The 24,989-nt window shown below is 65.1% G+C and overlaps 1 protein-coding gene across 1 annotated transcript in view; it reads right to left on the reverse strand.

Annotated features, from left to right (window-relative positions):
• AK8 (adenylate kinase 8) overlaps positions 1–20,804 on the reverse strand; it is a 69,172-nt gene extending 48,368 nt beyond the window's left edge. The window contains exons 1-5 of the mRNA XM_045846366.1: positions 20,710–20,804; positions 17,924–18,008; positions 13,089–13,138; positions 10,166–10,279; positions 8,001–8,069 (exon numbers count right to left, since the gene is read on the reverse strand). Of these exons, the coding sequence (XP_045702322.1) occupies positions 8,001–8,069; positions 10,166–10,279; positions 13,089–13,138; positions 17,924–18,008; positions 20,710–20,793 (402 nt within the window). The 5' untranslated portion in view covers positions 20,794–20,804. The remainder of the gene's footprint in view (positions 1–8,000; positions 8,070–10,165; positions 10,280–13,088; positions 13,139–17,923; positions 18,009–20,709) is intronic.
• Between the last annotated feature and the right edge of the window lie 4,185 nt (positions 20,805–24,989).

Raw genomic sequence — 24,989 nt, forward strand, 5'->3', positions numbered from 1 at the left:
AATAAAGGAATCGGACAGATTCACAGAAAAATCGGAACTTTGAAGACAAAAGAAAATAAAGGTTCCTGGCGGGTGCACCGTCCTACCTGCCCCCTGCTCCCTTCTGAACTCCGTCACGGTGGAGCCGGCTTGCACACCGTGCTGTGTGCTTCCCGATCGCGCGCCAGAGCGCCCCCGGCAGGCGCCCGCGGCGGCACGCCTCTTCACGGTCACCATTCCAACGGCCGCACGGCATTCCGCCGAGCGAGCTGCCACGGTCACGTAACCACACCCCGCGGGTGACAATGCAGCCATTAACAACCTTACGGGAATCATGCCGGGACGAGCACCTCCGTGCAGACAGCTCTGCCCACGTCCCGGCTTATTTCCTGAAGGAGAAGTTGTTCCCCGGATGCGAGGCCCCGGACCAGGAGCCCCCGAGGTCAAAGCCAAACCCCGCCCTGCCTCGGAACAAGCCGCAGACGCAGCGCGGAGAGACCGGGGTCCGAGCTCCCGTTCTGCAGGGAACTCGCCGCAGGGCGGAGATGCCTCGGGCCTCAGGCCCCTCCGGGAAGAGCTCGGGGTTTGGTTTAGGAGGTCCCTTTTTATCAACTCCACATGCGACTGTGAAAGTCAGGCCCGGCCACTGTGCGCCCCTTGGAAAACACGGAAAAGCCGCGATGAGGACCCAAGTCGCTGGTCACACCGTGGAGCCCAACGAGCCGCTGCTCGCCCGGCACGTCCGCCCCGCCCCCGGCACGTCTGCCCCGCCCCCGGCTTCACGCCGAACATGCTGTTTGTGGTCTTGGCTTTGTTTCTCGGGCAAAGCAAAAACCTTCCGGGAACATGCCCATGTCCTGAAACGCTCCTCCCTGGGGTCCCCGCGGCCGCCTGGCCCTGGGCGGCTCCCGCTGCCAACGAGAGCGAAGCCGCTCGGACGCGCAGTTGGTGTTGGTCCGGCTTTTCACTGTCCCACGTAAAACACGCTGGACGGACACCTGGGCGCCCGCGGAAGCGCCCCCAGGTCACGGCCGAACCTCCGGGCGGTTGGTGGACCCCCGGCCCGGCTGCCTGCCCCCGTGTCCGCGGCCGGCAGCGCCGGAGGGAGGGGACGTGTGTCTGGCCAGCGGGAACCGGGCTCCGCTGCCTCCAGGCACACGTCTCCGATCACGCGCGAGGCTCGGCCTTGTTTCCACACGTCCACTGGCTGAGTTTTTCCTTTTCCAAAAATGCTCATCGTGCTCTCTCTGCACTGTCCCCGTGGGGGGGCGGGGGTTATCCTTTTATTTACTGACAAGGGCTCTTCACGTATCAAAGACAGCAGCCCACTCTGGCAAACACGACCACAGGCCCTTGGAGGCAAACCACGTCGCTCATGTGTTCCACTGTTTGTTTTGTCTGGGGCTGTTTCGTCTCGTGTATGTGTGGGGGTGGGGGGGCTTCACCTTGTGCATGGGGGCGGGGGCTGTTTGCGACTCCCGCGTCTTCGGCCAAACTGATCGGCTTCCTCCGCGTCACGTTCTCGGGCCGCGCGGCTGCGGGAGGGAAGCGCTTGGCACCACGAACGCGGATAAATACTCACTTGCGTTTAAGCTGCGTTCTCTTGCAGGTTCGGTCTCTACGTGTAAATATTTGACGGGGCCGCGTTTTCGTGTGACAATGACGTGCGGCTGAGGTCTGACGGGTCTCCTCCGGTCTCACCGACTGTCCGGACCCAGTCTATGCAACAGCCCGTCCACCCCCGTCCACCCCCGGCGTCACCCGTGTCCCAGGCTGGGCGCCGGCGCCAGGCTGCCTCGGGCCTCTCGGTGCCCCTGGGCACCGGCATGGTCCTCACCCCAGAGAAATCGTTGCTGCTTTATAATTTTTTTGTTGTATGTAGCAGATTCTGCTCCTCCTCCTTTGTCTTTTTTCAAAAAAAAAAAGAAAAGAAAAGAAAAGAAAAAAAAAAAACAACAACCCTGCTCTTCCAGGACAGAGCAAAAACACTCTGCCAAGTTCCGAAACAGAAACGGCCCCTGGATCCTGTATCGACATTCAGGGTACAGATTAATTCAACAAGAACCGACACCTCTGCAGCATCTAGCCGACACGCCGGCTTCCCACGTGCTGAAGCCGTGTTCCACGTCCCTCGGCGGCGCGCACGTCAAACAGCCCCCCAAGCCTCTCCGGGTCCCACGCGCCGAGTCCCACGCACGCGCAGTGGCACGCGCTCAGCCCGACGCCCCGCCACGTCAGGCGGGGCGAGCTGCGCTGCGAAGAGCGACTCAAAAACCACCCACAGCTTCGGGCCTCCGCTCTGCAGTGGGGGGCGGGGGCGGGGCGGGCGGGGGCTCTGACCCCGCCACTCTCGGAAGGGGACCCCTCCCCGCCGCCGGTCCTTAGGGGGACGTGGCTGCTGAGGTCAGAGGGTGGACGGACGGGGGAGCTCAGACGCGAGGCCGCCGGCCCCGCAGAACACGGTGCGCACAGGGCGAGCCCCGTCTCCCCTGGGAAAAAAAAAGAGGAGCCTGCAGTCCTTCAACAGGAAACTATTTAGGTTCCAACAGCCTCAACTGACAGGGTTTTTTTTGTTTTGTTTTTTTTTAAGCTAAACAAATTTACAGAGCCAGGCGTGTTGGGAAAAGCAGGCATGCTATCATTAATTTCTTAAATTATGCAGGAAAACACGCCGTCCCGGAGCCCCGGGTTTCCGAGCTAACGAAGCAAACGTGCGAGAGGAAGTCCGTGGACAGCGGTTTGCTCCCTCAAGTCCTTGTTACCGGCGGCCGGCGCTGGGCCGCGGCCCGGAGAAGACCGCGTCCACGGATGCGGGCGCAGCCGCAGGCGCCGAGGCGGCCCGCATGGGCGGGGGGAGGGGGGGCCCGTGCGCTCCGGACGCCACGCCCCGGCTCCTGCACTTGGCCGCACGCAGCCCCGGAGTTTTCCTTGATTTGTCGGGGAGGGCTCGGCAGCCCACCGACAGCTTCCCCCAAAACAAGGGCTGGCCCCCCTGTTTCCGGCCCCCGTTTGAAGCTGAGAGCGGGCAGGAACTCCGTCCTCACCGGCGGCGGGACACGGGCCTCCTCCGCGGAGCCCTCATTAGCATCTCGCCCATACATGTGCAGCCGATTCCAGCATGTGGTCCGAAGCTTTTAGGGCTGTTCCCGGGAACAGCCCTCACCGACGACGACTCGCTGGAGAACGCAAGCTTCCAATTACCCAGGAAAAGTGCAGCAAAATGAGGAGCATCTCCCTAATTAGCCGGGCCTCACCGCCGCACAGCGCCTAGCGGATCTCAGACGCAAGGACCGAGACGGAGGGGGCTCTGGAGGGACTCGCAGGCTCCACCCGCCCCCCCAACTCTCCAGGCTGCTCTTACAGACCCAGAGGGATGGCACCAACCCCACGTCCCTGAGGGGCCCTGAGGGCAGCCGCGCACCAGCCCAAGGGGGTCCCCCTGGAAAGCAGGGGCGCCGGTGGGAGAGTGTTGGTCCTGGGGCATTCTCAGGATGAGGGCCCCAGGCCTGGTGCTCGGAGGTCTTCCCCAGAGCTCCTGCCTTTGCATATGATCCCTGCAGCTGCCCAGCTGCAAGATGGACACTACTTCGCAAGGGGAAACCCATGTGGGCCGAGAGCAAGCTCATGCCTGCAAAGTCTGGCAGGGCGAGAAGCCATGAATGAGCAAGCAGCCGCTGACCGCTGCCAGGACGGCCCCGGGTCGGTCCGCAGCGAGGTCCGTGGGTCTGCCTTCCAGGAGCGACTGGGCGCGGAGGCATCGGCCAACCCCTAATTGGAACACATCGCCCGTCTTGCTGGCACTTCCGCTAGGGGCCCGCCCCGCTCCGGAGCCGCAGCTCTGCTCCGAGCAGGTTAATTGATATTCCGGCGCCGGCGCCCGCCTGCCCCCGCGGCTCGGTCCTGTTTCATCACACATCAAAGGGGCCGTCTGCTCAGGGCGCCCCGCGCGCTGGCGCGGGGGTCTGCACAGCTGCGAGGGGGGGCGGTATCACAGGAGGGACAAGCACCGAGCAGATGTCGCGGGTGAGAAGAAAGGAGAGAGGGGCGGCCGGCCGGCCCGGGGGACGTAGCGAGGCCCAGCCCGGCGCGGCCTGCCGGACGGACGCGGGCACCCAGCTCCCTGGGGACGCCGGTCTTCCCCGCCTCTCGGCCGGAATTCAGGCGCAGGCGCAGTTTCACAGGGACAGATGCTTGCCCGGCGCATTTGCTCTCGCTGGGTCCTCTGCCTCTTTGACGCCCAGCCCCTGGGCTCCTTGGCTCCTCCCCTCTCCCCCGCAGAGCACAGGGGCAGAGTGGGGCGCTCCCCTGGGTCTTCCTGTAGGACGCCCCGCCCAGCTCCCAGCTTCAGCTCCCAGACGCCCTGGGGCCTTTTCCTGGTGAAACCGGAGGTGGCTCCCAGCCCACGAGAGAAAAGGGAGGCACGTGAAGACACCGAGGGCAGCACACGACGCTGACGTGTCCTCGAGGACGGCCAGGCGCCTGCCGTCGTCCCTCGGGTCCGCGGGCACCGGCCGCAGCACTGCTCGGACCCGACCCCACAGGCGCTCGAGCCCCTCACGGAAGTCGGCGCAGGAGCGAGCTCGCGGGCAGCGGACTCGGGGATGTCCTGCTGGGGGATGTGGGGGCCCCTCTCTCTCCTGAGAGCAGCCGGGGGGGGGGCATCCCCCTTCCTCCAGAGGCAGGAGGCTGAATCCCCAGGGGGTGGCTCTGCACCCCTGAGACGTGGGCGATACTTGGGGGACACTCTGGGCCGCCACCCCCCAAGGCACAGCTGTCCTTCTGTCTTCCCCCTGCCCACGCGGCTGCCTCACCTGGTCACTGCCCCTCTGGCACCGCCTCAGGGTGTCTGGGTCCCAGCCACCAGGAAGCACACACCCGCCTCCTGTGTCCCTTCTCTCCCCACCCGACGGCCTCTTCCCTCCGGCTCGGGTCCTGGGGGGCCGGGACCCTGCTCCACGTCTTCCTCCACTCACTCTTAACCCCACTTCCGGAGGCCGGGCCCCATGCTGTCGCCCCCGGAAAACCCAACCTCGCCAGCTGTTGGAGGGGGACGTGCGGAGGGCTGGCTGTCGGTGCAGAAGGAGAACTCCTCGGGGCGGACGCCGGCGAAGCCCACGTCTCAACAAATAAGTAAAAGACGTGCCAACCCAGTGCGCGTCTGCTCTCTCGCGTGCTGACACTTGCTCTCATCTACGGTTAGCACTGCAGGTCGCCGGGTCATCCGTATTTAAAACTGAAGCGGGGGGGGGGGGTTAATGTGTCACGGATTGCAGCAAAACTCGCCCACTCTCATCTCCACCACTCTTCCAAGCCCTACGGGCTGACGCGCTGAGCCAGATGGGAGGCCCCGGTGCCCCACTCACCAGCTGGGTGGCCGTCTCCGGAGAAGCGGGAGCCGCGCTGACGCCGCTGCGGGGCGGTCGCGGCCCCGTGTCTCCCTGGCCCGGTGCCCGCCCCACTAGCTCCTGCTGCCCTCTGCTGGGCGCCCCCGCAGGGCATCCGGCTCTCGGGAGCAGCCTCGGCTGCGGCCTCTGCAAGAGGGGCCGCGTTTTCCTCGGGCCGTGACAGGAGTGTGCACTCATGTCCTCCACTGCTGAGTGGCAGTCGTCCCGCCCTCGGGGGCAGGACACACCACGTCCGCGGCCCAGGTCAGACGGCCCCTCGCTGCGCTCTGCTCCGGCCGGCGGGCTGCGCTCTCACCTGAGGCCGGACTCGGGAGAGCCGCTTCAGCCCACGCAGGTGCAGGTGCGTGGGAAAGGCTCTGGCTGCTCGCGGGCTGGGGGCTGCCCCCGGTCCGCCCCCGCCCCCCGAGGCCCACCCCCACCCCCGGCTTCTCCAACTCAGAGGCTCACACCCTCAGGCTGGGAGGGGGAGCTCTCTCTCTGCTCTGCTGGGGCGCAGTCCCTCCCCCGCCCTCTAACAATAAACCAATCTTTAAAAAAAATAAAAAGAAAAACGCTTCTCTGTGTATCAAACAGTCTTTTTTCAAGGGAGTGCAACACCAGCCACCCCCAGGGAAGGGACAGGGACAGCTGGGGACAGGAGTCCAGGGGGACTGGGGGACCCTCTGACTCTTGGACCGTGGGAACCGTGCTGCAGGCAGGAACTAGACCCCCTCCACTCTGAAGGGGGCCCTCCGCGGCCACGGGAGGCAGGATCGGGGTGGGGCGGGGGGCCGGGCTGGGTGCCCGGGAAGGAGGGAGTGCTTAGTGAGTCAGACGAGCAGCATGCAAACACAAAGACTCAGAACCCCTGGGGTACAGAGCCTCCCCCCCCCCGGCCCCGAATATCCTGCCCGGCGTCTTAGCGCCCCCTTTGCCCTCGTGGGCCGCGCTGAAGGACTCGCACTCTCGGGCTCCAAGAACGCGGCTGTCCTGTCCCCGAGAAGGGCCACCGGGTCCCCGCCAGGCAGAGCCCCCCTCCCTCCGACAGGCCCACGCCGAGTGCCGGTCTCCGGTCCTCTGATGTGTTTGACGGTCACTTCAAAGAAGTTCTTCAAAGAGACTGCGTTACACCGAGGGGGGGAATCGGCACGAACCACAGAGCCCTGACGGGCTATGAATGCAGGACTGTTCCCTGAGCACCACCCCCTGCATCTCTGTTGTGCTCTAAATTACCCGCCCTGGTCCCCGTGCCGCTAAATAATAATAATTACCATATAAATGAGTATGCATATGTGTCACTTGCCTCCCTGGAAGCAAGAAGGCCTGTTTACTCCGGATGAGGCTTTGTCTCCCGCGTGAGTGAGGGGGGCGAGGGGGGGAGCGGGCTCCCATGCCCCCCGCAGCTCCGCAGAAACCCGCAACAGAGGGAGGGGCGGTTTCCTCGCTCCGCCGGCGACGATGGCTCGGGCTGGACCCGAACCAGAACTGGGAGGCCGCGGGAAGGGGGGCCCCTGCCCAGAGGGACGTGGCGAGCGTGGGCAAGACCAGGACGCTGGGCCCCAAACCAGGGGCGACCACGGTCCCACCGCACAGTGCCGGCGCGGGGGTTACATGGCAAAGGCCCTCGGGCCCCTGTCGCTGTCCGCACGGTGGCCATCACAGCCTTCCCGCAGGGCCCGCCCGCCCATGGGCCACATCCCAGGCCGGGACCCCAGGCTTCCCATGTCAGGCCGGCGGCCCTGTCGCCAAAACAGTAACAAGGAGGACAATTCCTGTCATTCTGGACATCGACGTAAGTGGCACAGAGTTGGCCAAGGGTCAGTTACGCTGCCCGATACGGCTGCAGAGGGCACTACAGTGATGATGGCCACCTGTGCTTCTGGAAACCCACGGCCTGGGAACCAGCAGTGCCCAGGACCCCGCCCCCCTTCTCCCCGCCCCCCCCACCCCGGGCTCGGTTAGTTTGCTAGAGCGGCTCCAGACTCAGAAAAACGCTTCACTTACTAGGCCCCAGGTTCGCTGTGCAGTGTGTGAAGGGGCATCACTCAGGAACAGCCAGGGGAGCGGCGTGCAGGGGGGGGCCCGTGGGGAAGGTGCGGAGCCCCTGTGCCCGCCGAGTGCCACTCTTCCGGCCGCTGCACGGCTGGCTGGCCCAGAGGTGCTCTCAGCCCCGGCCTGCCGGGCCCCACAGAGGCCCCGCTGCAGACCACGATGGACCATGTCCTCAGCCGGCGGCCACTGGCCCGACCTCCAAAGAGGGCACTGGAGGGGACCAGCGGATGGAGGGGGAGTCTGAGGTACCCCCCTGCTCCTCCAGGTCCAGGGCGTCCAGCTCCCCGAGCTGTCGGTTGCCGTAGCCCCCCACGCCACCCCTGCCCCCACGGCTGTCCTCGCACTGACGGCCCCCCGGGACGAGCCAGCTCTCTCCCACAAACGCCCCGGCGGACACCCCAGGTTCCACCCTCTCGTGTCCCCTCCCTCCCTCCAGGGTTTGTCCGTCACCCACACCCCCCTCTGCAGGCCTCCGGTCACCTTCCCTCCGGGACAGCGACACACGCCGCCAGCGACAGCACCCCGCCGCCCGGGAGCCCCGGCTGACGCGACGACGCAGGGCCGCCTCCCCGCAGGGCCGCTCACCCGCTGCACGCAGTCCTCTTCGCCCAGGCGCTCCTCCATCAGCCCGATGAGCAGCGTGCTGGGCACCGCCTGCGGGGCAGAGACGGGCGGGGTGAGGCCCGAGCCTGGGCGCCGGGCCCCCGAGGGCGCAGCACTGGCGGGCGGGCCGGTGGGCTCAGTGAGAGCCGAGGGCCCAGCCCCGACGACGCGGTTTCCCCGGGTCCCTGACCGCACCGCCCCTCCCCCTCCCCCCTCCCCCTCCCCCTCCCCTGAGCTCCCTCCCCTCGGGCTACCTCTTAACGGCCCCACGTGTCCACACCAGCCTCCGTGCTCCCGCTCACCTGCGCTCCCGCCACCCAGGTGCATCTCCCCAGGCCCACCCAGGCACCTCCCGGTTCCCTCTGGGACCCCGCTCCAAGCCCTGCCACCTGCAGGCAGCCCTCCTGACCCGCCCCCCCCCACCCGGGCCTGCACGTGGACGCAGACAGAAACCGGCGCCCACTCCGCACCTGGCGCCCAGGGTCCCAGAGCCTGTTCCCCCCACCCCCCGAGGCCAGTCTGCCAAGACCCTTCTCCCTCCCCTGACAGCACCCCTTCGGGAGGCAGCGTTCACACAGGCCCCGGGGCGTGGGGACGCAGGGGGTGCAGGGGTGCACGGGTGTGGGGGAGGGGGGCTGCAGTCTGCGCAGCAGGGCACGCTGGCGACTCTGAGTGGACCCCTCTGGGGTGCCCCCCCCACAACCGCCCCTGCCCGCCAGGCCGCCCTGATGCCACGCCAGCTTCAATGGGTCACAAGGCCGCGGAGTCCTGCCAAACCGCCTCCGCGGGAACCAGGCCCTCCTCCCGGGGCCCTGCCACGCTCTCCCACCCCGGCCCCAAGGCCTGGCTTTCGGGGAGGACCAGGGGCAAACGGACAGAGCCCAGCGGAGCCCCTCACCCTGCCGACTGGTGACAAAGGGACACCCAGCCTGCTTCCGTGCTGTCAAGGGCGGCACCGGCCGCGTGGGCTCCAGTGTGGGCCTTTCCTGCCCGGCCAGCCCAGCGCCGGCCGCGCAGAACCCCAGGGGCTGCCCTGGAGGCGGCCGGCCCCACAGCCCGAGCGGCAGGCTGCTGGTCAGAGGCAGTGGGGCCGAGGGGCAGGCCCTGGCTGCTCTGTGCCTGGGGCGCCTCCCGGGCCTCCTCCCGGCCCGGGCCTCCTCCTGGGGGGACTCGGGCCAGAGCGGTCCCGCCACCAGGCCCCGGTCTCAGGCCCCGGCGTCCCTGTGTCCCCTCCGGGCGATGCCGGCTGGGGCGTCACAGGCACTTTCATCCACAGCACAAACACCTGTCAGAGCAGAGCCGGGCCGGGAGAGCAGAGGCCCGGTCTGTCCGCCCCTGCCCCAGCTCCCCGGGGGCTCTCCTGGGGGCAGCACCGGACTGGCGCTCACTTCAGAGCTGAGCACCTGGCTGTTTCCGGGCGCACCGTGGGTGACTAGGGGGCGCTTCAGAAGCCACCGGGAAACGCCTGCCCCGGAGAAGTCTGGGTCCAGGGCAGCGAGCGCGGAGCCGAGATGGACAGGGGATGTCGGCGACCACGGGGTTGTCTACTCGCAGAAAGGACTCCACACTCGCAGGCCATTTGGAGACGCCGCCCAGTGAGCGCCTGGCCTGGCCTGGTGGGTGCCACCTTCCCCAAGGCCGCTTGCCCCCTCCCTCCGCCCCGCGGCTCCAAACCCACCATTCCCTGCTCAGCCCTGCGCCCTGGCCTCTCGTCCCCCACCACGGCTGCAAGCACAGAGTGCCCCCCCCCGTCCCACAAAGGACACCCGTGAGAGCGCTCGGTGTGGTCTGAAATGTGCTGGTGATGAGCCTAATGAAACCCAGGAGGGACCTCCTCCCACTCCCTCCACTCCACAGAACTCCATAAACCCGATAAAAGCATCTTTATCCTGGAAGTACGCCTGCCCCCACCACCCTGGAGAGTCAGTTTATCTTCTGCGGAGGAGATGGCCACGCCCACCGTGCCCAGCAGCCCGAGAGTTCTCCCCTTCCTCCCCTCACATCCGCCTGGGCCTCCTTTTCCCCAGCAACCGCACCCCCCCCCCCCCCCGCCACTGCACCCAGCGGGCTCGGGGGAGCCGAGGGCACCGTGGGGGTGGGCCCTGGGAGCGCTGCCCGCCCCCTTCCCGCCCCGGGGCCAGGCCTACCTTCGTCACCTGGTAATGCTTCCGGGCAGCGGCAGCCAGAGGGGAGTACTCTTTCGCTATCAAGTTCTCCATGGTGAGGTGACTGCTGTTCAGGTGTTTGCGGAGCCACATCGCCTGCGGGAGGGGCAGAGGGCGGGACGCTGGAGTGCGGGCTGCGACGCAGGGTGCTGGTCAGCGTGCCCGGGGCCCCGCCGGGTCTGGCAAGAGCGGCCGGGCCGCAGGGGAGCCGGACCGCTCCTGCCGGGAGGAGGCAGGCTAGGAGGCAGGCGCACGAGGCCTCCCAGCGGGGGAGCTCGGCCTGCAGGCCCTCCCTCCTCCGCCCCGAGACCCCGCCGGGGCCCTCCGCCCAGCGGCCCTGCAGCAGGCTGCCCGGGGCACGGCCCTACCGGCCTGCAGCCCACGGGCTGTGAACTCGGGGAAGCTGTACCAGGAAATGCAGGGAAAGGCCCTAAATGCAGGTCATGGCCACACTCGATCTTGACGTTTTTTGTTTGTTTGTTTAATTTATTTCTTTATTTTTTAGAGAGGGAAGGGAGGGAGATAGAGAGAGAGAAACATCAATGTGCGGTTGCTGGGAGCCATGGCCTGCAACCCAGGCATGTGCCCTGACTGGGAATCGAACCTGCAACTCTTTGGTTCGCAGCCCGCGCTCAGTCCACTGAGCTACGCCAGCCAGGGCTTTGACGTTTTCTTAAAGAAGGGAGATGAACCATCAGGCTCCCTCACGGCCAGCGTGTACACACGGGAAGAGTGCATGTCGGGAATAACAGTGTCTGCGTCGCAGTGGGAGGGCCTCTGTGCCCAGCAGACCCTGCTGACTGTTCTGGCTGCAGCCCTGAAGGGCCTCTGGGCAGGCAGGAGGCCCCACTCCCTCGGTCCCTCACTGGGACGAGTGGGCGGTGCACTACCCGCAAACAGCCCCGTGGGGCCCTCTGTTTGGGCGTGACTGTGTATCATCTTAGTGTGAAGTTAGATGCTGCGTGTCCCCGACGGGGGGCGGGGCGGGCAGCCAGTCCACGGAAAGGCTGTGGCGGACTCGCAAACCAGCTGAGCGCGGCCGGGCCCTGACCCCGCAGGAGGGTCGGGGTTGGGGGAGACCAGAGGAGGTCTCCGCTCCCGAGGGGCCCAGGCCCCCTAAATCCCGCGCTGTGGCCCGAGAACAGCCAGAGCGGGGCAGGGAGCGAGTGGGCCCAGCCTGTGGGCTGTCTCCACGGCAGAGGCGTGTCCTCGCCCCGGGCCGCTGGGCCGCTGACTCTGCCTCAGCACGGCCCCGGGGGGCCTGGTCGTGCGGAGGCGGCCAGCACCCTGGGTCCCAAACTCAGTGCCATCTCGGGGGCGCTTCCCACGGGCTCCGGGGCCTCCCCAGGAGCTGCTGACCGGAGGAGAGTCCGGGGGCCTGCCTTTCCCGTGCACCCTGGGGATGCTGGCTGCAGCCAGGGCAGGGAGCCCCTGCACTTGTAAAGGGGGGGGGGTGCAGGAGGGACCAGAAGCTGACAGCCAGAGCCCGCGGGACGAAGTAGAAAACTGGAGAGGGAGGCTGACAGGTGGGTAGGTGGATGGACAGGCTGGCGGACGGACTAACAGGTAGAGGCGCAGAAGAGCCGCACCCGCTCGGAAGCGGAGCAGGTGTGCGTTATTTGGGGCACGGGCTGGCCATCCTGAGAGCCAGCCGGGCAGGGAAACCGCCTGCCGCGCCCTCCAGGCCCGGGAGGGGGGCTCGGGGATGACACAGGGACAGTGCACTGAGGCTAAGCAGCCTTTTATTTTTTTTAGGATTTATTTACTTATTTATTTTTTAGAGAGACGGGGAAGGAAGGGAGAGAGAGGGGGAAAGAAACATCGGATGTGCGAGAGAAACACTGATCAGTTGCCTCTCGTGCGCCCCCTGCTGGGGACCTGGCCTGCAGCCCACGCATATGCCTGACTGGGAATCGAACCGGCAACCTTCTGGTTCCCAGGCCAGCACTCAATCCACGGAGCCACACCAGCCAAGGCAAACAAGCTTTTCAAAGCCAGAAAAAGAGCCATCTCAGATGGTGAGAACTTTAACAAGGTTTTCGGCCCTTAAAGAAAAAGGAGCTCAAAGATCGAAACGGCAGGCAGGACAGAGCACAGCAGCCTCAGGACAGAGGGCGCGGCGCTCACTGTGTCTTCCAGGCTGGAAAGGAAGCAGAGGTGGCAAAGCGACAGATTCCAGAAGAAATGAAGGGGGCTGAGTACCCAGTACACTTTTCTGACTGGTTGGGCTGGTTCATGGTTAAAGTTTTAGGAGCACGCCTGAAGACTCCACGCCCACTTTTTGGAAATGGGGGCGCTGTTTGGTCGGCACTCGAGGCCGCCCCGAGGACCGCATGAGGGGCAGAGACAGAGTCCCGTGGCCGCGGGGACGCCCTGGCAGCTCTGCCCCGGCTCGGGCGGGCAGTGCTCCGCTCCGGGGGGGCGGGGGGTTACATTTCTGGGTCGGTTTTTTGTTTTGTTTTGTTTTCTTTTTTCTTTTTCTTGTTGTATTTTCTAGGTTTCCTACTATGAGCACGCACAGCCTCCTTCAATAAGAAATAAGCTCAAGCCCCTGCTGGTGCGGTTCAGTCGATTGCGTGCCGGCCTGAGAACCAAAGGGTCATCGGACAGATTCCCAGGCCGGGCACAGGCCTGGGCTGCGGGCCGGGTCCCCAGCAGGTGGATGCATGAGAGGCAACCACACACTGATGTTTCTCCCCCTCTCTTTCTTCTTCCCTTCCCCCTTCTCTAAATAAATGAATAAATAAAAATAAAATCTTTAGAAAGAAAAAGAAAGAAGCTCAGTAGCAGGCCAAGGGAAAGAGGGAAAGGCCGGCTGTGATGGCCGTTCCAGGAGGGCGGCCCCGCCCCCAACTGCGCGGGGTGGCGGGCCACAGGGTCACAACCCGGAGCCGGATGCACTTACGATGGTGGTTTTCCCGGAGGCGGGCGGGCCTAGTATTATAATCCTGGGCACTGCGGGATGAAAAGATTCCAAAGTCACCGCTCAGCACGACACAGCAGCCTCCCCCGCCCGCCCACCGCGCTCAGGGAGGATTTACTCCCTCCCTCCCTTCCCAGATCTCATTTTCTGCACGAGACAGGGCCGTGACAGGGCCGTCCGTCACCCGCGGCTCGCCCGGGCGCCCTCTCGGCGTTGGAAGAGGTGAGCGCTCCCTGAGACGGTTTATGTCCCTGTCTCCGAGGGGACACGGACACGGTGCCTCGTTTGCCGAACCAATAAATACCGGGGACAACCGAGGTTTCGAACACCGTAAAGCATTTTAAACAGGGACTCTGTCTCGGGGACAGGCTCCCAAATAAAGCCGTATTTTATGTAAATCGACCTTCAGGGCTTCTCTGTTTAATATTTATGCCCTCTTATTTAGCAAACTGTACTCCCCGTCCCTTTGCAGAGGGAAGTAACGGGGCAGGGCCTGCACGGCGTGGGCCGGGTCTGTAAAGCCCCAGGTCGGGGAGCCTCTGTCCCCGGCACAGGCGGCTCTGCGCCGAGAGAGACCCTGGCTGCCCGCTCCCCTGCGAGGGGCCTGGCCCAGCGGGCGCCTGCTGGGCTGCCCCACTGCGGGGCGGGAGGTCGTGCCGGCCGCCGGAAAAGGCCAGCATCCTAGAAAGGGCGTGGGTGGTGTGTGCTTGAGTTAGGACGCAGGACAAGGCCGTGGCGCCTGGACAGAGGGCTCACTGACCACCGCCTTGATCGGGGCCCCGCCTCTACACAGTGGGGATCAAGGGGCCAGAGCCAGGGTTGGGGACGTTGGACACGGGTGCCCTCCAGCTCCCCTGAGCCTCTGACAGCACATGGAGAGCCCGTCCCTGCCGGGCTTCCGGGAGGGGTCCTGTCCAGGCAGAGGGCGGCCCTGCATGACCCCTGGTCTGGGAGGGACACCGAGAAGGGGCACCAGGGACCGTCTGGGCTGCAGCGGGAGGGTCGGCACCACACCCAGCCGGGCTGCCGGGTTTGTGGCCTTTGCCCAAAGGCGCCGCGCCGTCTCCTCTCCAGGGAAACTGCGGAGGGGGAGTTCAAGATCACTGAGATTCACTCCACAAACACTCCCTGGGCCCCTCTGCCCTGCTCCGCTCCGGGCCGCATGCTGCCGAGAAAGCCCGGTGCTGAGAAAAGCCCGGTGGGCCGGGCCCCGGGGGACAGTCCCAGGCTAACGCCAGAGAACCAGCCTGAGCCTGACAGGGACGGCCCCTCCGCCTGCATCGGACTGAGGAGCTGCTCGCGCCCCAAGAATACGACCGACGTCCAGTGCTCCCCAGCCTCCCGCCGCCACGTGGTTCCCGTGGGTCGCCAACTGACCGCCCCAGAACACCGTGAGTCCTCAGCCCCAGCCATGGGCGAGAGGCAGGTAATGTGCCCCTGGGGGCGGTGACGCAGGTCGAGGGCGTGGGGGCAGGGAGGCGGGGACATGGGGAGCCCAGAGCACCCGGTGCTGCCTGGCCGCCTGCCAAGACGCACTGCGATGCTCCTCTCCGAGGCAGGCTGGGCCGGCGCGTCCACGCTTGCTGTGGCCACAGGGCTCTGGGTCCCTCTAAGTCCTCTAGGACCTGAAGGGCCATGACCTCCAGAGAGGGCGCTCGCTGGGGACCCAGGTCGCCCGGCAGCCCCAAACAATCCCCTCTCCCTTGATCTGGAGCCACCTGCTTCCTCCAGAAGGTGTTTTCCACGTCCCTACCTTCGCAGCGGTCAGCTGCCCCCCAGGACTGCCCTCCTGACCCCGCCCCGACTCTTGTGCCACGGCTGACCGGGCGGTGGCATCGCTGTCCCCCACCAAGTGGCGGGCTCCTCGACGGCAGGGCCGGACTGGGAGGAGCCACACGCACCGGGACCTGCAGCGCCTCCTTCTCAGCTGTCCTCCTCTCTGTCTGTGGTCACCCAGTGGCATCACCTCTGTCGTCGCCAGGGCTGCCTCCTGACAAAGAGACGCCCTCTGCCATTCGGCATTCTCGGGGGCAAGCCACAGGGAGCGGTGGAACGCAGGGTCAGCGAGGCTCACAGAGCCTACACGGCAGGACCAGGCCCGGGGCCAGTGGCCGGGAGCGGTGAGCGCCCCGTGCCGTGCGGGGGACACCGCAGCCATGCCCGGAGCGCCACTCACTGACGCGGGCCATGGGGCTGCTGCCGCACACGCCACCCGCTGCCCCTCCAGCCAGACCTTAACCGCAGGGCCCCGCCCGGCGGGGCTCGGGGCTGCGGAGCCGAGGAGAAGGAACAGGCACCTGGAGGACGAGAGTGCGTGGGGGCAGCCCGCCCCCCGAGTGGCGCGTCCGTCTCGCAGAGCGACAGGGTTCAAAGGCCGCGGGGAGCCCGTCCAGGCTCCCGCGACACCCACGCTGCGCGCGTCTCCGGACCCGCGCTGCCAGGCAGCGACCGCGGCCCCGAGGCTGCTCCCGCACGTTTATCTGATTAATTTCAGCTCCTTGAAATCTAACTCCGCCAAACGGCAGCCCTGCTCGCGAGTAATTATTTATAAACAGTGTCATACAGGCGGCTCGACTGCCAAGAGTAATCAACTTCCTCGAACCACTTCAAAGGAAATCAAAACCCTCTCCATCCACAGATGCTTCTGAGGTTTAACTAGGAGCATGATTTAAAATTCACAAGAAAACCCTCGGCTGCCGGGGCCCTAATGCACAGCTTTCCCGGACAAACGTTTGATAAGAAACGCAACGCGCCGTTACACGCGACGTCGCCCCAGCTAATACTGCCCTGGGCTACTCTAAACGCTCGCTTTGTACCTCGTCCGCTTTCCTCGCGGGGCAGGGGCTGCCCGCCGCGTGGGGGCGGCTCCCCACCAGCCACAGGCCCCCCCACCCCCAGGCCCGGGGAGCAGGGAGTTGAGAGGCTGGCGTCCAGCCGCCATGCAGCGAGGGGGAGGCAGGAGGACCCGCGCCGCCGGCCCAGGGCATGGGAATGCTCGCTGGATGTCAGGGGGCCCCCCCACACCCCCCCATCCTCTTCTAGAACAGCCCCCCCCCCACTTCCAAAAAACCGCAGACGCAGGGTGCTCTCCCCGCCTCCCCTCTGCCTCCCACATTCCTGCTTCACCCCTGGGTGGGTGGAGGCTGGGGCCTGGCAGGGAAGCCCACAAATGTCCCTCTCCTCCTCTTCGCACGTAAGCAGCTGAGCTGCCGCCCGAGGTCTGGGGGCCAGTGACTCTGACGGCACCCGGGCAGAAACCTGGCCTGAGGCCCCTCGGGGCAGGCGGGGGTGGGGGGGCCGCCCCCGCTCGAGCTGCGCCGTGCGGGTCTGGACACCGCGGCCCACCTGAGGGCAGCGGGGCAGGACAGGGGTGGCGATGCTGTCCCACAGCTCCCGGGGGGGCCCCATGGCGGGGGGGTGGCACACAGGACCCGGTCCCAGCATCCCAGCAGCAGAGGGCGTCACTGAGCTCTCTGAGCGGGGCTGTCCCTTTGCGTCGCCCTTCTGCCTCTCCTTCCCAGTCCCCCGGCCTCGCTGGTGGCGACGGTGGGGCAGCCCCTGCACTGCGCCCGGCAGCCGTGCTCCGGGCCCCCCACAGAGGGAGGAAGGGCGTCTGACGCCCACCCACAGAGCAGGTGAGCGCCCACCTGTGCGGACCGGGGACCGGAGGCCTTCCAGAGCAGTCTCCGAAGGGCACAGTGAGTCCCACCGGGACCCCAAGGAGGACAGCTGGGGAAGGCGGCCCCCACCGGCCCCCCGAGGCCACGGCTGTGCATGCACCTGGGGCATACAGGCTCCCGGTCAACGCCGGTTCTCCACTCTGCCCAGCTGGAGGCCCGGGAAAGGGCACGGCTGGGCCCTTCAGCTGCGCTCTGCAAACCGCCCCCAACCCCAGCCCCCCACCCCCCCGCCAGTGCTCCGGGGGCAAGGCCGACACCGACACCCACGGGGAGACCTGCAGGCAGAGCTCGAGGGCGAGGCCGGGTGCACCCGCCCACCTGCAGGCCCGCGGCGGTTCCCCCACCCCTCTCTTTTTTAAGCTGCCCAGCATCCTGTCTCATCTGAGGCCTCTGAACCCCACCCCCGGGCCCCTCAGGCCTCCGGCCCACGGGCAAGGCCGAGGGCAAGTCTCACGGGGGGCTCCGGGGCCCCTTCAAAGCGGTGCCGCTCCATGAAAGAAACATCAAAGCCCCAGGAGCCCGGTCCTGCCGGCAGCTCACACGGGGCCGGGGCAGACGCCCCTCCTCCCCCGGCACGTGGACCGAGGGCCGGCCCGCCCCACTCCCAGTGCTGAGCGCCGGCTGGGTCCAGCCCACCTGCTCTCAGGCTAAGGCGCGGGGAGCACTGGAGCTCGTTAGCGGGTGCCGGGAACGCGGCCAGCAGCAAAGCCCGAGCGCCGAGCGCCGCCGTGCAGCCGTGCAGGTGGGCCGGAAACCACATTTCCACCTGCCGGGCGATCACAGAGCTTAAACCCAACAGGCACCCTCAGCCGGGGCGTGCGCAGGCATTAATAATTGATTCTGTGGGCCACTCCAAGGTTTTCCTCTCGATATCTCGGCCGGAGAATTTTTTAGCTGTGCTTCCCCCCAAATTAAGGCATTTTTCAATTAACCACCAGCCCAAATTGTCAAAACCTCTCCCCACCCCGTTCTGACCACCCTGCAGGCACAGCAGGACAGAGCTGTTCACAGCCTTCCCGTCCCCACCCCCCACCCCGCTCTGTTCCTGTTCCCTGGGGGGGAGGGGAGGGCAGGGAAGGGGAAGGGGGACGGAAGGGAGATCGAAGGGAGAGGAGGGGGAGGGGCGAGAGCTCTCACCGTCATCGTTGTTCCGCTGCAGGTGATCGATCATGAATGTGATGGGATCTCGGGGCTGGTGGATCAGGAGTTGCTCCAGCATGTTCTGTGGGCGCAGGGCGGACACCCAGGTGGTTAACATCTGCAGGGGCACCCAGGCCCCCGGATCAGGTGGCCCAGCAACCTGTCGCCACGGACAACGGCTAGGAGGCCTGATCTCTCCACTGCATCCCACCAGGACGCCTTCCCCTTGGGACCCAGCCCCTGCCCCGGATGGCAGCTGCTGGGGGCCACGTGAGGGGAGGTGTGGATGCAGAGGCTGCGTGGGATGGCTGGGGAGGCCCGGAGGGACCGTGCCCCTGACCCGGTCAGTCCCGGGGCCTCTCCCGTGGCTCCCTCTGTGCCTCACAGACCAGCCCTCTCCGTCCTTCCCATGCACCTCTGACCCTGAGCAAAGGGGGCAACCCTCGTCCCCAGGGCTCGGTGCCAGCATACCTTCCCGACCAGTCACTGGGTAAATTCTGCCGCACCCTCCTGTAGCCCCCAGTGTCCCGCCATTGCCTCGCCCTATCCCTGTGCCAGGGACAGTCACGGTAAGTGCCAATGCAGATGTCTGCCAGAGACACGGTCATTGCTACCCAAGTCCCTCTGCAGCGGGGCAGAATATTGACCAGCCGGATACCGAGACAGTCCTGGGATGGCCTGGCCCTTGAACTCCACGGGGCAGAGCTTCCACGGTTTCAGGACAAACAGCACGGAGGTGAGCCTGCCCGCCGAGGGGAGCTGGGCAGACGAACTAGGAGCCCCCTTCTGCCCCAGGGACGGGCAGAGGGCTTCCGCCCTTTGGGGCAGAGGGGTGTGGGTCGGTAAAAGGCACTGAGCTGGGAGAGGTCCTAGGCCTACTCCCAAACTCACCGGCAAGTCCTTCCCTGGGCCTCAGCTTCCCACCCCCACCCCCCAAGCCCTGCCGGCAAACCACACGGCTGCATGGCCTCCCTGGTGGCCAGGTGATCACTGGCGAGGTGGCATGAGTCGACGTTTGACGGTTCACGGACGAACAGGCTCAATGTCCCTTTTACATAGCTGCACATCTAATGTGTATTGGAGACACATGTCAGACCTATGACTTCAAGGATAGTGCTCAGGATGAGAAGGACTACATCACTTCAGTTTTGGAAAGGGGGTTGACTTAAAGAAATGGTGACGTTAAACGGAAGCGTGCCGGCAGGTACGTGAACCCACGCAGGCGACCCAGCTGCGGAGAGTGGCGCGCGCACCGAGAGTAACGGGCGCGGACAGACACGGGCGGAGTCCCGCTCAGGCCCCGGTCCAGCTCCCACACAGCCTCGTGCTGCCCTCGCTGTCCCGGTTTTGCTGACGTGCTGTCGTTAACTCAGACGTTATTACTGGGGGGCGAGGGAAAGAGCACAGCAGAACCTCATAGTTTGTAGCTTCCTGTGGGTCTCAAGTTACTTTAAAAGTGGAAGCGGAGGCCTGGCTGGCGTAGCTCAGTGGATTGAGCGCGGGCTGCGAACCAAAGCACTGCAGGTTCGATTCCCAGTCAGGGCACGTGCCTGGGTTGCAGGCCACAGCCCCCAGCAACCACACATTGATGTTTCTCTCTCTCTTTCTCCCTCCCTTCCCTCTCTAAAAATAAATAAATAAAATCTTTAAAAAAAAAGTGGAAGTGGTAAAAACCATGGAAGGAGCCCACAAATGACCGAGGGCTGGAACTGCTGGACCGAGCTTTCTGGGGCCGCACCTTCCAAAAGTCACGGTGGGGACGTGTGGCGCTCTCTCAGGGGACCTCGGTGCTCCCTGCGCTCCCTCGCCCTCCACCCCCACGCCTGACGCCTTGCAACTCAGCTTGCCGTTTTCTTTACTTAGACGGTCACTCAAGTTTAGATCTCCGTCTCTCTCTCCTCTATTGGTGAACACCCTTCAAAGGAAGCGTATGTTTGCTGGGGAGATGGACACTGGGGTTTTTAACGCTGAGCTCTGCTGTCCTGTGTGCGGGTCCGGTTCAAACAACGGCAGGTGTCAGGGTGAAGCCTCTGGGGGTGGGGCAGACCGGAGCAGCAGACAGATGCTCTGGAAGCGGGGCCCGGGCCTCCCCTTGGCCCTCAGAGTCTGAGTGCTGGACAGTTCCTGAAAGCCCTTCTCTCCGGAAGGGGCAGAAGGGACACCTACACACTCGCTGGGCACCGCGCTGCCTGAGGTCACACAGGGAGGGGGGCCAGCGAGGTCAGGAACCAGGAGGAGAGCCTGGGAGCAGCTAGAAACTCCCGACCCTGAGAAGGAAGGGCGCGATGGGAAACGCTGCTCGCCAAACCGCAGGGATGCTGTCCCAGGAGGCGGGTCTCTCAGAGGATGGGCCTGCCACCTTGAACTCGGGCACTGCCCGGCCCGGAAGCCAACGCTGCACACGGACGGGACTGCCAGAGCCGCGAGCGCCCTCTGGAGACCACCTCCTGCAGCCCGGCCCTGCACACTCGGAGGAACTGAGACAGGGACCGCCTCGTCCCCGGTCCTCCAGCCGGCCGGCGCAGAGCCGGGACCCCATTCTGGCTCGGACGGCTTGCCCCTCTTCTTTTCCCGGGGCCCGCGGGACAGGGGCGGGGGCGTCTTCAGATCGAGGGACCCTCGGGTCACGGCGGCACAAGAGGCAGACACCCCAAGTTAGGCAACCTCGTGGCTAACAAACGTGGGCCCCCTGTTGCCGGCTCGCGGGCGCGCCCCCTGATACCGCGACAGGGGTGCCACGGCCTCCGCCCACTGTCGCCACAGGGTGGGGCTGTCCAGGTCACCTGCATCAACTCGAAGATGTGGTTCGTCTCCCCGTAGAGGGGCATTTGCGGGGGAATGCGGTGCGGAGCAGTGGTCGCGTCCATGCTGCCGGGCAGCGCGGCCGCTTCCTAGTGACCGCCGTCGCTAAGGGCGCCGCTCCCCACGTCATCAGCATGCGCCGCTCCCTAGTGACGGCCGTCGCTAGGGGCGCCGCTCCCTGACGCCATTAGTGTGCGCCGCGGGGCTGAACTCGTGCTCCCGGGCCAGGGTTCTCAGCGGCCCCGGGCAAGGGCTTTCCCGCTCGCCTGCGCTGTCCCCTCGGCGCGTCTCCGCGGGGCACCTCAGGTGGCTTCCAGCTGTGGCCTTCGACAAGGAGAGATGCGCCGGGCGGGGCGTCCAGTGTTGAGACACCTGCCAACACCTCCAGGGCCCCTCGGCCCCCCGAGGGGGCAGGAGGCGGGATCTGTTGCGGGGTCTGCCTGTGCGCCCTGACTGGGGCGTTAAGCTCGGTGGCCTCAGTGTCCCCATCTTTAAAACGAAGACTAGAAGTAGAGGAGGATATTTGAGGAGGGAAGGGAGTCCAAAGGACCAGCCTGAGGGCCGAGGGTCCCGCTGGAAACCCTCCGACCAACTCACTGCTTCCAAGGACCCCTTCAGGAGCAGGGCGGGGCTGCCACGTGACCCAATTGCTATGGCTCCCGCGGTAACAATTGGGCCTGTGGCCCCGCCCCTTCTCAGCCAGCCCTCCACACCCTACACCCTGCTCCGGCTCCCAAACCCTGGGAAGGGCGTCCCGCTCCTCCGGGCCCTAGACATCAGAGGAGGCACTCCAGCTTCGGGGCGCTCTGGGAGTGAAGGCTGCTGTGAGACGAGCGAGGTGAAAGCCCCAGGCTTGGAAACTTGGGGCGGCGGGGGGGGCGGTTGGGAAGCGGAGAGTGCATTGGGCCGCCTCTGCTGCTGCCCCGGAGGGGTTGGGGGTGCGACGCGGTGGGGGTGGCGTGAAGTGGGACAGGGCCGTGCATGTATCCGCCGCAGCACTGAATTGCGAGCTGTAACTCTCATCGTCGTCCTTAGTGGGAGGCGCCGTTTCTGAGCTCTCTGTGGGCTCATCCGTGGAGTCTTGTGCACATTTTTGGAGAGGGTGTACGTATGGCCTGGTCATTACACATTGCCCAGAGTTCAAATCGTGGCTGCACTCCCACTAGCTGTGTGAGCCTGCGCCGCGCCTCGCTTTCCTCCCCCATGAAGTGGGGGGTATGGGAGGATCCCATGGTATCTGAAGTATGGGGCCGAAACTGGCATCTGGTCAGGCGAGCTGCATAGGCGCTACTGTTAGTATTATCGCATTTCGTCTTCGCACCATCCCTGAGAAGTGGGTACCTTCCTTCCCACGTTGCACATGAGGATCTGGAGAAACAGCGTGGTGAAAAATACCTGGCCAAGCGGCGTGGGCAAGTCGTTTCCCCTTTCCGGGCCTCTCTCCACGGAGCGTCAGAATCCCAAAGCCCTTTGAAAAGCCACTCATCCAAACTCATTTTATGGGGGCAGGCGGGGGGTAAACTGAAGCCCAGAAAGGGGGAAATCGTTGGCCAAGGCCACTTGTTAACAGCAGAGCCAGGGCTGGAACCAGGGGTCTGGACTCGTCGCCAAAGCCTGTTCCACCAGCCAGCAGCCCGGAGGCACGCCCCCCGGCGGGGGCGGGGGGAACGGCTGAGTTCTGCTTCCCGCTCAGAACCGCAGCTCAGAGCCCCCAGGCCCTGGTAGGCCCGTCAGACCCGACTGCGCAGACAGCCGGGGAAGAAAGGAGGCTGCCTCCCCCCCCGGAACAAAGAACACGACAACCAAGCCTGCAATTTGCACTGGAGACGTTCTGCTTGCTTCCTGGACATTTCTGAAACGACTTGCCTTTCTCCTCATTTATTTCCAGCCCTAGGCACTTTTCATACCAAGATTTAATCATCTTTAGCAGCCTGGAAAAAATACAAATCAATTAAAGCCAAAACCTATTGGGTAATCATTTCTTCCTTCCTCCTCCCCCAGACAGGGAAGTGCCTGCACCCTGCGCCTTTCATCCCGGCTCGTTTGGCTGCAGTGCGCCCCGTTCAAGGGCGATCACTTCGGATAGATTGTTACAGCTGCTCTCCCGACATTCCCGGCGTGCATGTCACAAGTCACGGGGATCAAGGGCCGAGTCAGTTTTTCTCTCAGGGGCCCTTGGGGCCACCAGGCGAGGCAGTGCCGTGTTCCTGGAGGACTTGGCAGCCCGGGGAGGGGGGCGGGGGCCAGGTGCCCAGGGCAGCCCCGAAGGCCGGCCCTCGTCGCTCTGGGATGGGGAACAGAACAATCTCACGGGGCTGGAAGCAAGGCCCCGGGAGTCCAGCTGGTGCGTGCATGGACCTGAGGAGGGCTCCGCGGCACCTCCGGCCCCCCCAGACACCCGACCGCAGTCAGTCTGACGTCTGGCACGTCTGTGTCTAGGGCGGATGGATCATCGCCGAGGGAAGGAGGGAGGTAAAAAGAGCCCAGCCCTGGCTGGCGTAGCTCAGTGGATTGAGCGCGGGCTTCGAACCAAAGCATCACAGGTTCGATTCCCAGTCAGGGCACATGCCTGGGTTGCAGGCCATGGCTCCCAGCAACCGCACATTGATGTTTCTCTCTCTTCCTCCCTCCCTTCCCTCTCTAAAAATAAATAAAATCTTAAAAAAAAAAAAAAAAGCCCAGACTTTGCGAAGTCAGGCAGAGGGGAGCGGGAACCCCTGCTTGCTCTCTTCCTAGCCGCGTGATCGCAGCTTCATCATCTGTCGAGTGGGGATGACTGCGGGGCCCTGTCCGCAGGGCCGTGGTGGGGGCTCCACGGAGGGCGCAGCCGGGGTTCTAGAGCCGGCAGAACGCTAACCCTCCCGGGGCGTGTGTGAGCCCCGGGCCCCCACGAGGTGAGGCCAGTGAGGCAGTTGGCTTCCACGCAGAACCTAAGGGGGTGCCCCACACCTCAGTACTCAAGAAAAGAACGTCTTAATGCAATCTTTTAAAAAATCTAAGTTGACGCAGAAATTCCTTCAGAATAAAAGGAGTCACAAGTTTTGCCCCGGCTGGTGTGGCTCAGTGGACTGAGTGCAGGCCTATGAACCAGAGTCACCTGTTTGTCTTACAGTCGGGGCGCACGCCTGGGTCGCGGGCCAGGTCCCCAGTAGGGGGCGCGTGAGAGGCAACCACACTTTGATGTTTCCCTCCCTCTCTTTCTCCCTCCCCCTCTCTAAAAATAAATGAAATCTTTAAAAAATTTTTTAAAAATCAAGTTTCTGAAAGGATCAGTGTGGCCGAGCTGCCCGCCGGCCTCGGGCTCCCGGACGGCGAGGTGCGGCGCTGTGCCCCGACCGTGCGTACTCGAAATTCCCTGCTTGGTTCTCGGTGGGACTTCCGGCGTTAACTTTTATTCGTTACAGTAGTGCATTACGTATTTTTACCCATCTTGATTGCCTAGTTAGTTGTCAGGGGCCCCCCTGAATTTTGCCCCGAGCTGAGTGCCTCACTCGCCACACCCTAGTCCAGGCTGCCAGGGCCGGTGCCAGGGGAGGAGCCTGATGCCAGGGGAGGGGCCTGATGCCAGGGGAGGGGCCGGTGCCAGGGGAGACACAACAAAAAGCAGCATCTACCTCCAGGTGGGAGGGGGTGGGGGAGGCACCTGGGCTGGGTCCTGGATACAGCAGTGTTTACCAAGCAGTGGCCCCACTGCGTCCCCACCGCCCTGGCCCCCCCTCCTGCCGCCCACTCCGGATGGGGGAGGTGCTCTGTTGGCGGGCCCCGCTGCTGTGGCACCCAGGGGTGGCCTCGGGATGCTGCTGTGGAAGTGTGCTCCATTACATTCACAGTGGGCCCGCCCACGGCTGTGGGGGGCGATTGTCGGGGCCCCTCCTGGCCTGGCTCCATAGTGGGCTGCCTGTCAGCTCCTCGTCCAGGACGCAGGCTGCGTCTCTGCAGCCCCCTACCCCGACCCAGCCAAGTTCTCCGACTGGCTGCTCCCATTGAGTCCCAGGGGCTGGCCCTCTTCTGTCCTTGCGTTTCCTTTCGTCCACGATGTCACCTCCTCTCGCCACAGAGATGCCCTCCCCGGCCCCTGCCCTGCTCTGGGCTCCGGGTGCCGAGGGACGGGCCCAAAGGAAACACCTCCTCCCAGCTCCATCCTGCTGGGGCTCCTGTCTGTCTGGGACCCGCTGGGAAGCCTGGCATGTGACCCCACATCCGCCCTTGGGGCGGCCCCCTCCAGCCTCCCTCCCTCCGCACAGCCTCCCGGGGCCCTGCT

This window comes from Phyllostomus hastatus, unplaced genomic scaffold (assembly GCF_019186645.2).
Source record: "Phyllostomus hastatus isolate PE091 unplaced genomic scaffold, TTU_PhHast_1.1 phas_contig_495, whole genome shotgun sequence".
In the NCBI taxonomy this organism is placed as follows: domain Eukaryota; kingdom Metazoa; phylum Chordata; class Mammalia; order Chiroptera; family Phyllostomidae; genus Phyllostomus; species Phyllostomus hastatus.